This window comes from Scophthalmus maximus, chromosome 9, assembly GCF_022379125.1.
Source record: "Scophthalmus maximus strain ysfricsl-2021 chromosome 9, ASM2237912v1, whole genome shotgun sequence".
NCBI classification, from domain to species: domain Eukaryota; kingdom Metazoa; phylum Chordata; class Actinopteri; order Pleuronectiformes; family Scophthalmidae; genus Scophthalmus; species Scophthalmus maximus.
Window position 1 is genome coordinate 3,992,536 of NC_061523.1, and position 10,936 is coordinate 4,003,471.

Sequence of the window (10,936 nt, forward strand, 5' to 3'; positions counted from 1 at the left end):
ACATTCTCGACTTAATGGTCCTTACCTGTAAAGGTCATCGTCCATAAAGCGAGTGCTTCTGCTAGTCATTAGTAGAGCACTCCTGGTTTGGAAGCAGAGGTGTGACTGTGTGTGTGTGTGTGTGTGTGTGAGAATTTCCAGATCAGATTTCATCTGTGATGTATATGTGTTGCTTCAAGTAGAGTTCTACACATGGCTCTAGTGGCTGAAATGTGCTGACATGACACTTCCTGTTGCTCCACACTAAGGTAAGGTGAATTACAGCAAGTCTTCAAAGCCAGTGTCAGCTGTGACTTTCCTCAGCACCCTTCACTTCTTATACCACGTCATGCCTAAAATGCTAGTCCACAAAATGGATGTAAAGGTGATTTCTCTGCCCATGCATATTTATCAGAAATGGCAGATGTCAGAACCCTTAAAGCAGTAAATTAGTCACACAATGATTAAATTTGTGTTCTGCCTCAGAGGATTTACATCATTGCCTTCATAAAGGCAGATGGGGAGAAATCTCAGGAAAAAAAACATGACATTAGTGATTTTGGGTGATATGCCCTAACAGCATATGTTATTGAAGTTGCCAACTAACAACAATCGGCCATTTTGAGGCCGGAAAATAGTTCTGTGCTCCACTGGTTTGGCCTGAGTCCAGAGTGAGTCACCAATACATTGCTTTGCAAATTCACAGCAAAGAGTTCAAAGAGTCAAATTGTGCATTGCTTTATAATTTACACAACAAAGTATGTGTATGAGTTAACAATTCCACTTGCCATCATGTCCGTTAATTCAATTACATTCATTAATTTAGCTGACACTTTTATCCAAAGTGACTGACAATAAGTGTATTCAACCACGACGATATTACCCAAAAAGTTCAAGAATCAAGAGAGTACATAAACATGTATCAAACAGGCAAAAAAGGTTCAAGTGCTCATTTAGGATATTTTTTGATTTTTGATTTTTGATTTAAGGAGTCAGGTGCAGTCTGAACAAGTGAGTTTTCAGTCTGCGACGGAAACATTGAAGGGTTTTTGCAGACGGGATGTTGTCATATTTAGTATTTTAAATTGTAAAAATAAAATACCTGACTGCTGTTTCCTGTCGCCATGTCAGGTTGATTTGTATTATATGTGTCGTATGTTTATCTCTGCCGTCATACATGCTTTCTTGCTGGGAGTGGTTGCAGATGGTGGTCGATTGTCAAAAGCTTCAGTCATTTCTCTCACCTGTTGACCAATGTTTGCCCATTGTGGGAACTATTGGGTTTCTCTCACCTTACTGTGCAGTGAGATAATGTCTTAGACAAAATACAATTAAATTGTTTCATTAACCAGACAAGAGGTTATATCACGCCCTCTGAGCAGATCAATTCCTTCAGGGCAGACAGTGTGCTACAGTGACTCACTTTCTGGAAGTGACGAGATCTAGAAGCAAAACGAGCAAATACTGGCATTGCAATTAATATCATATCAATTAATTTACTGGCATATCAATTAATGGTGGTCGGACCCATTTGGGGGGAATGTCCAGGGCTGTTACCTCCCTGATATCATGTGTAACTCAAGTTAGTGAGATGGTCTCACCATCAATAGAAATTATTAGTTATTGACTTTTTACAGCTTTGAAGCTACTACTGTTAAGAGTCTTTTGAATTCAGCACATTCTCAGTTGCCCCCTTTGGACCTGTGTTCGTCTTTGTGACCTCAGCTCTAGAAACAGGTCCTGTGTTTTTATGTCCAGAGTTTCAGACACGGTCGGTGCATCAATTTGTCTGTAACAGTGGCTTTGCAGATCAATATGTTCCATGTCATGAAGTTCAGTCACATTAAAAGGGAACAACACGCAACCAGCACCACTCGCAAAGCCCTTGCTATGTCTATGGTTATTAAACTTCCCTTCTCTCATAGCACTTTTAAGTGCTTCTTCTCCTTTTTGGCTTAAAGGTTGAGTTCACCCCGAGTGCATCCTTGGAGACATTTGACACAATATCACCTTTTTTTATGTTTGTGCATTTGAAGTAGTTTGAACCAAAGTGGGTTCTTCGGTGATTCATGTCCCTATGTGGATTGAAAAATGTCTGACTTTGGTAACCTCTACGGGCAGAATCAACGAATTGTAGATGTATCCCAACAATAAAATCTTATGATGGCGCATAGGAGTTTCAAATCACAAAGTGCAACCTATATATATATACATATATATATAATGAGTGTGAGGCGCTTGCTGAAAAAACTAATCAAATATCCTCTCTTCTTCCTCTATAACAGAACTCTGCCAATTAGGTGACAAATGCCCCACATTGTGGAACGTAATATATTTTCCCAGAAGTCAGCAGACATAACATCACTGCAAAGAACCCATTAGAGCGAAAAGCCATCAGTCATTTAAATTTAAATCTATTTATGGGAGAAAATCAAATGCAGCAATCATCTCTTTTATAAAAACAATGATTAATCTATTATTTTAGTGTGCAGTTATTTTAATTGAATATAGACTGAATACGTTAATATCAGGTGTGATTATGCCTTTTAGGTTTATTTCCTTCACTTGCACGTGGTCTACACTACACTGTCATAAGATTACATTGCAAAATTTCATATCAGACTTATTCTGACATTTGATTTAAAACCATATACAACAAGTAGCCCTCTACTTTTCTTTAAAGTCCATCCTTACAATTTCCTGAGAAAATAGTTTTTTTTAAAAAGGGTGGGGAGAGTCTGCTTGGAACACATCCATGAATGCAGATTTGCCAGGCTGTCAAAATTCATACTGTTTCCAAAGCCTCTCCAAAATGACACAGCCCAGAATGAGTGGAAAAAGCCCATTATCATTCTTGTGGCACATTGGAAGAAGTTCAACCCCTGCCACCGCCAATCAGCAGGGTGAGAGCTTTCCGAAACTAAAACTCAGACGGGAGCCACAGATTCCCAGCAAACTGCATTGCTCCTCAGTGAAAAGTTATTTCAGCGAAGCACAATACAAACAATCAGGTTATTCTCCAGAGAAATAAAAGACAAAAATATGAATTAACATGTTCATTAGGTGAACTACATTATTGTATTGTGTATGATATTCGTATGTGGATGAGGTCAAGTTGTTGTATGGTTATATACATCATCAAATAAGCCTGACCTGATTCCTGCCAATAGTAACTTTGTCAACAATAAGGCTTCGACAAAATGTTTGTTAGCTTCTCCGCTTGTGCCTGATAAGTCCCATACACTGATTTTAACAGGATTTTTTTTTCAGTGCATGTGTTACCCAGAGTTCTACAAGTTAACAGCTGTTTAGCTGCAAGGGGACAGAGTACTTTGTTTTGTGTCAGCGCTGCACTTTGTTACTACGTTTCCTAGTGTTTTGTGTCCACGTTCATGTGTTAGTTTTTGGATTTTCTGAGCTTGGATTTTGGTTATGTTGCAGCTGGTATTGCTTTGTGGGTTACACCACTGACTTTGGTAGAGAAGGTTGTGGTTCGATTTCAGGTTATTCCAGTGTTGGCCCTTAGGCAAGGCCCTAACTAGTACCTACCTATGATTGTAAGTCACTTTGGACAAAAGCATCAGCAACATGAGGTTTACAAAACACTTTCAATAATGATGGAACCTAAACCCATCTAACAAGTTGGAGGGGGGATAATTACTTGGAATAAAATGCAAGTGCCAATAAAAGCTCGGCTCCAGCATGAAGTGGAGGTGTGAAAAAAAACAAAAACAAACAGCTCAGGTGGAAGTCTGTAGTTAGATGTTTTTTAATCCACCTTTTCCTTTTCCTCCATCTTGTCCATCAGCTGATCCAGAAGTGTCAACGTTTTCATTCAGCAAACGCATTTCTCTAATAAATAGAGCAATAGACAATTGTTGTAATTCGCCAGTTGTAAGAGCTGATTGAACTGCTCATCACAACACGGCTCGCTGATGCTAACATGTTAGCTCCAGGCTGATTGATCCTAGCTCACAAACTTAATGGAGCACCTTATGACGCAGCAATTGCTTTTTTCACTGTACCTCATCAATCAGGAGTTTCAGGGAGCAGATACAACACAGCAAACATTTGGAGCTTACAAAGCTGATGGTGCAAACTGTTATTGTTCTGCTCTAGCAACATTAAATTGTGTTTGTACTCCTTTTATCAGCATCTGACCATACAGTCTAGCCCATTTGTGGTACCACGTGCCTGAGATCTGATTGGCTGAAGCACTTTTGTGTTGTTATAATATGACATGGACGTGGAAATAAGGTTGAGTTTCATTTATTTGTTTGTCTTCGTCAACGTGCTCTTTTTGTGTAACTGAAATTACGTACAGAAGAAAACTTTCTTAAACCGTGTAAAAGATTAAGTAAAACACAAATGGCTGCTTAATAGTACATAACAGAGATGTATGGCTACGCTACAAAAAAGCTTTTGCAATTATCTATTATTTTCTTAAAATATGAATTATAACAACATATTATGCATTAATACTTGTCCCTAAACAGGAAACAGGAAAAATAACTTACAAACAAAGCTTCTCCAAGGCTCAACATGGGCATATGGCGATGGATTAAACAGGAGAAAGCTCCAGAGTATGTTACTGTGCACAATCTCCACACAAAATGGCTGGTCTAATCATGTGATCACAAGTAACGAATAGAGAAAAAAATGAGGAATTCAGGTGGCCGCACTCTTGTAAGCAACCACTAGGAGGAGCTATAATAAACTCTGCTTACATGTAACGTCACACAAAGCATGGCTTAACAGATGAACCAACCCCAACAAAAGGAGGCACAGAGACTATTGGTGACGTCCAATTGTCAAATTGGCTTAGGAAGTTTCCTGAATGTTGAAGTGACCTGGAAGTATTTGATCAGCAGTCATGATAAGAGCTGTACGGATTCTCTAAATGCATAGGAAAGGAGCTTCAATGCCTCCTTCGTCCCAAGAACACCTGGAGAAGAAGCACAGAGCAAGAGTTCAAGAAGGAAGGGCTGACGTGGCAACAGCTGGAGAAGAGGGCCCAAGACAGGCGAGGGTGGAAGCGATTCATCGATGGCCTATGTTCCGAAAGGAATACAAAGGCCTAACTAAACTAACTAACACTGGACCTTCCTATGCGAAAGGAAAGGACATATAGACGCCCCACAATTCATTGCAGCAGCGATATTTAACGTGACGCGCCAAGCACGAACGTAAACGATTCAATCCAAAGTAGAAGAAGAAGAGTATGAATATGACACAGACGAGACGCACGTCATCATGTAAGTTACCGTTGCATATGAATAATTTACATCTGATGTCACACGGTGGTAAAACACACTGAAACATGATGGATGGAGCCGCCGCGTTTTTTGTAGTCCGTCTTCGGAATTTGTAGTTTCACCTCGGCAGACACACGTCAATAACATCCGCTGTCGCATGATGACGTGGTATAGTGAAAGTCTAGTCGCATTCTCTGAGCAGCCCTGTCGGCTTTTCCTAAGTCCTGTCAGTCCTCCTTTACACCTTTCCTTGACCTCATGACGTTTCCCCCTAGGGCAAGGAAAAGTAGACAGGAAGGACATTTCCGCCACACCCTATATACACAAGAAGGCAGAGGTAATAAGACACATTAGGAACAGGTGCAGACAATCACAGGGAAACACAGGTTACGTGAAGTTAACAAAGGAGCACAGGAAATGTATTTCAAAATAAAACAGGAAATGAACTAAGATGAACTTAATGAACAGCCAGCTAGCACTACAAACGCCTGCAGAGGTCAGAGGGTCAGGAGGGCAAGGGAGTCAGTCAGCCAGGTTCACTCTGCAGATCGGACAGGTGCTATTATCCTGAGGGGGGAAGAGATGGATGAAACGGTCAGTGTATGAAACGTGCACAAACGCGTCGCTGCCTGTCTCTGTGAGCTGTTTACCATTAACCATCGGTCAATACATGGGACGTGGTAGTCATGAAAACATGGCAACACCCTCAGCTTCTCCCTGGCAGTGTAGTCACAGAAGCAGATCTGACACCTGGAACGAAAGAAAAGAAAAGAGGTGTGAGACATTTCAGAGGCAGATTAGTAGAAACACTAAAGTGCAGGTCTGACCAGCCGCTGGACTCACTGGGTTGTCCCGACGCTGGTGGCAGACTCAAAGGTTTTGGTGGGAAATCTTTCCCTCCAAGTCAACTGGTTGGACATGACGGAGCTGAGATGTTCCTCAAACTCCAGAAGAGCCTGAAAGATGAGCAGATAGACAGGATGAGGAAAATTATAGCTATCGTCTCCCTGTGAACAATATACGACATTACCACGTTACAGTGTCGCAGTCACAGGCGGCCTGTAGGTACTGTGTCACACCTGTAGGTGCCGTGTGTCACGCCTGTAGACGGGATTTGTCAAGCCTGTAGACGCTGTGTCATGCCTAGGTGTGTAATAGGGGTGTGAATCTTCACTTGTCTCACGATTTGATTCGATTACGATTATCATGTCAATGATTCGATTTGATGTCACGATGCATGCTCCATTTTCGATATAACTGCACATCATGGCTACGTTTTAATCAATGAATCTCAGTCAATCAATGAAGCAGTCATATATACAGTGATATATATATCACTCAAGGTGTCATTGTCACGGGGAGATGGCGACATTACTCAAAGCTAAATACACTACAAAGACCGGGGATGGGCAGACTATCTTGGGACGGCGAACGCTGTGAACCTGTTGATCTGTGTACTTCTGCTTAAGACATCCACGGTTTCCGTCTTCCTGATTCAGCATCCACTCCATCAATTATTCCATTTCACATGCTACGGTCTCCGTGTTGTTATTTTGTATAAATTATACAGTACAGGCGTAACAATAAACGCTTGGTTACAGCATCAATTGTCTGCTGAGTTGGGGCCGGTATTTCATTGGCAGGCGTTACTACTACCAGGATGTAATTTTGAACTCTTAAACTTTATTGTCCAGCCACGGTCGGAAAATCAACAAGTAACGGCAAAAGTCTATAATCGATTATGGTCCGTCACTGCATCTATGCAGCATCGTCCATGTCTGCATTGCGATGCATCGTAGAATTATTATTTATTTATAACACCCCTAGAGTTTCATGCCTGTAGACGCCGTGTGTCATGCCTGTAGATGCTGTGTCACGCCTGTAGGTGCCGTGTGTCATGCCTGTAGGTGCCGTGTGTCACGCCTGGAGAAGCTGTGTTTCACACCTGTCAAAGCTGTGTCACGCCTGTAGACTCCATGTGTCACGCCTGTAGACGCCGTGTGTCATGCCTGTAGATGCTGTGTCACACCTTTTAAGTGCCGTGTGTCATGCCCGTAAGTGCGTTGTCTCACGCATGTAGGCACGTTGTGTCAGGCCTGTAGACGCCGTGTGTCATGCCTGTAGATGCTGTGTCACACCTTTTAAGTGCCATGTGTCATGCCCGTAAGTGCGTTGTGTCACGCATGTAGGCACCTTGTGTCACGCCTGAGATATGGGAGTTGGAACAGGTGAGCTGTTTCTACAGTGTTGCCACAAGATGATTTTCAGTTTTGCTGTTAAAATTCATTAATACTTGCAATTTTATTTAATTCACATAAATTACAAATAGGAAGAGAAACGAAAATGTTTGTATCTGGCCATCTCATAGTCGGACTGATTCTGAATGTACATCAGAACTGTGGATGTGAATCCAATCTTAATTTTGAGTCACAGTATTAAGAAAATTAATCTGCAGCGTGTCTTTCCAGAAACGTCGTTGCTCCACATACAGAGATCAACGCCGACAGTTTTCACCAGAACTACTTTCTACTGAAGTAGTCCCCATGAAAACATTAATCATTCGTCAAACATTTGATGGGGACTATTTTCAGTGGTGGATTAATCCAGCACTTTAAAATAAAGGTTTGATTTGAAATGTAGTGTGTAAATGAGTGTCTCACCCTGTTGTGGCTGTGATGATGATGGTGGTCGTGCTGGGGTCTGCTGTGAGCCTCCTCTTGGTCGAACTGGGCCTGAATGAACAAAGACAATCGCGACCAGTTTCAGTTTGTCAAATCTGCACAGATGATGAGTCTGTGTCCCAATCTGCAGGTGAAGTGCCGTACCTGCAGACTCAAGGCCAACATCTCGTCTTCCGCGCGAACCGCAGCCTCCTCATCGTCACTGATAAGGATCTCCTCCTCCTCCACCCTCGCTGCTGCAGAGAAAAGGACCACAAACACAGAACTGTAACATCTTGTTTTCCTCATTCCACCCAGTCAAATGCAGATGAGTCAAATTTAGACAAAATAATCTTTATTGGATCAATTATGTACTTGTAAAAGTATTTTTTGTTACAGTAATTCTTAAAACATTAAGCAGAAACAACTTTTTTATATCAGACAAAATGTAATTTACTACATTAGAGTATGATGGAAAACCTGAGGTGACGACAGAGAGAACATCATTCAGCACTTACCATGAATAACTATTATAATTCATAATCAATATTGATAAAATTATTAAAACCTGTTTTAATCTGGATCCATGAATTATTGTCTTCACCAAGGAGCTGATGTTTTCACCATTTGTTTGTTTGTCAGATTTCCAGTAAACTTGGTGGAAGGATGGAACATGGACCAAGAAATAATCCATTTAATGTTGGTGTGGATCTTTATCCCTTTTTTTGACATGTTCGCACAATTCACAGAGCATAATTTTATGGATCTGGGTTAAAACAATCAGACAAATTTAGTGACAGATTCTATGAGTGCGAGAGATTTGGTGAAGATCCAATTAAAATTCTGGATTTAAATCTGGTTTCATGAGAAGGCTGTTGGGGCTTGGTGGAGGTCTGGGCTTGACTGAGTCACATTCTAGTTTACCTGCTGAGGTATAACTTTGTGACTTTGTTTATTTCTACTTTACAACATAACCACCAAGTCAGTCCAGGTCGGGGTTCACACAGTTAATGGAGAAATGTTAACACTGTCTAATCTCTGTCCACAGTAACACACCTGAAAACACATGTCACATGACCATTCAGGTGTAAACAGGAAGTAGATTGTCGACTCTGCAGTGAAGTGCTGCAAATAACAATTATTTTCATTATTGATTATTCTCCTGATTATTTTCTCGATTAATCCATTTGTTGTTTGGTCCATAAAATAACGATTGTGTATGTCCCAAACCCCAAGACGATGTTATGTTTTGTCCACACACCAAAGTTATTCAGTTTACTGTCATAGAGGAGCGAAGAAACCAGAAAATATTCACATTAAGGAAGCTGAAATCAGAGAATTTTGACTTTTGTTTTTCATAAAAACTACTTGAACTAAATTAATCGACTCACAAAATAGTTGACGATAAATTTAGTAGTCGCTTCCTAATCTGTTAACTGTTGTAGCTCTGCTGCAGTTGGTTGCTTAGTTAGAGAAAATCCGCAATGGTGAAAAGTAAGAGCAGGTATTTCTTATCTTGGAGCCACGACGAGCTGCGTCTACTGCTGGTAGTCGAGTCTTGACTGCTAAGAACCAATCACGAAAAGAACGTCTTTGTTTCTGCTCGTCAAGTAAAGTAGTCAAATTGCGTAGAATGTGTTGACGCATCACACTGTATTTACGTTCATTCCCGGTAATGGCAACTCCCATTCTCGGGTATGCAGAAAATTAAACTTCACCTGAAAAAAGCTTGTGTTATTTGAGTGTGTTATTTACCGCTGTTGAGATAGTAAACAGGTTTAGTCCCGCAGCGAGACAACACTTCGGCCCTGGAGAAAGCGAGAGCACATCTCCCCGACTACGGTCTGGACGCCAAGCAGGAAAAAGGCTGACACTCGGACCAGATCTCCAATGTGTGGGATTTTTTTTAAATAGCGACATTATGCTAACACAAGCAAGCTTTGAGTCCACCGATTCCGACGTTGAGTCTCATCACTCATCAACCAACTCTCCCCAAACCAGCAGCCGAAGAAGAGCAACAAAAAAAAAGCTTGCATCAAACAGCGACAAAAATGAACTACGTCTCACCTTTGATGTTTGTCTTACCTTTGATGTTTTGTCACGGCAAGTTGTGCTTGATCCATAAATATGCTCCCGTTAGCTAGCACCAAGACTACTTTCACACTGAGATGAGTCCCTACCATCAGCTCTGACATCATTATGCAACACTACAAAGAATGTTTGTAGAGAGAGATGAACACTGGTCTTTGCTAAAACAGTTGTATTAAGATGTAATAAATACTAAAAGAGCCATATAAGTGAAATTAAATGAGTTTTATTGTGAGAAACCTCAAATAGAACATGGAATGTCCATATGAAGCCTATAACTTTGCTCTGTCACTTCACACAGTTTCTGTTAAGATGTTGTGCCATGGATTGTGTATGGTTTTTTGTTGTTTCTTCTGCATTATTGCATAGAAAATATTCACTCAATGTAATAATGCAGGTATATATTTTTTTCTCCCACGAAATTTAAATCTAATTTATGTTGTATTCCTTCTTCATTTACTTTGACCGATATATCTGACTGATAGACCTTGTAGTTGCAGAGATATACTCTTGATTTTGAGCATGTCGTTGTCGAGCAGAGACTTGTGAAAAGGGCCTCAGCAGTACATAGTTTGAAATTGTTTCTTCATTCACATTCATTTCTTTTTAAAATATGTCACTAACTTAATTGTGTGTATATATTTGTCACATTTTACTCATCATTTACTCATCATTTTCACATAGAATTTATGGTGGTCAGTTTTGCATTATTAGCAGTTCAATTTTTTTTGTTCGGGTTTTGAAATTTTCATTTGTAAGTATTCTTATTAGAAAATGCTTGAATCAATATTGGTGAGGGTCAAAAAGAAGAAGGAAAAGAATATGAATATGACTCAGAAGAGACGCACGTCATCATGTAAGTTACTGTTACATATAAATCATTTACATCTGATGTCACATGGTGGTAAAACACACTGAAACATGCTGAGGGAGGAGCTGCGTTTATTGTAATCC

At 40.5% G+C, this 10,936-nt stretch overlaps 1 protein-coding gene across 2 annotated transcripts; it reads right to left on the reverse strand.

Annotated features, from left to right (window-relative positions):
• Positions 1-5,259: 5,259 nt before the first annotated feature.
• On the reverse strand, positions 5,260-10,010 carry LOC118319864 (E3 ubiquitin-protein ligase ATL59-like). 2 transcript variants are annotated; one of them, XM_035650564.2, is made up of 6 exons: positions 9,980-10,010; positions 8,060-8,151; positions 7,895-7,966; positions 6,078-6,190; positions 5,885-5,984; positions 5,260-5,801 (listed from the first exon to the last, which is right to left on the reverse strand). In XM_035650564.2, exons 2-6 carry the CDS (start codon positions 8,078-8,080, stop codon positions 5,757-5,759), a joined length of 351 nt encoding a protein of 116 aa, XP_035506457.1. In that variant the 5' UTR covers positions 8,081-8,151; positions 9,980-10,010; the 3' UTR covers positions 5,260-5,756. The 2 variants fall into 2 exon arrangements, with proteins under 2 accessions (XP_035506457.1, XP_035506456.1); XM_035650563.2 differs by lacking the exon at positions 9,980-10,010 and adding an exon at positions 9,650-9,936.
• Positions 10,011-10,936: the final 926 nt, after the last annotated feature.

Excerpts from the sequence above, each read along its gene's own strand:
- LOC118319864 (XM_035650564.2), bottom strand. The coding sequence starts at position 8,080 with ATGTTGGCCTTGAGTCTGCAG. Across the intron at positions 7,967-8,059 it reads TGTTGGCCTTGAGTCTGCAG|GCCCAGTTCGACCAAGAGGA; the intron begins GTACGGCACTTC and ends TTGTTCATTCAG. Across the intron at positions 6,191-7,894 it reads ATCATCACAGCCACAACAGG|GCTCTTCTGGAGTTTGAGGA; the intron begins GTGAGACACTCA and ends CTCATCTTTCAG.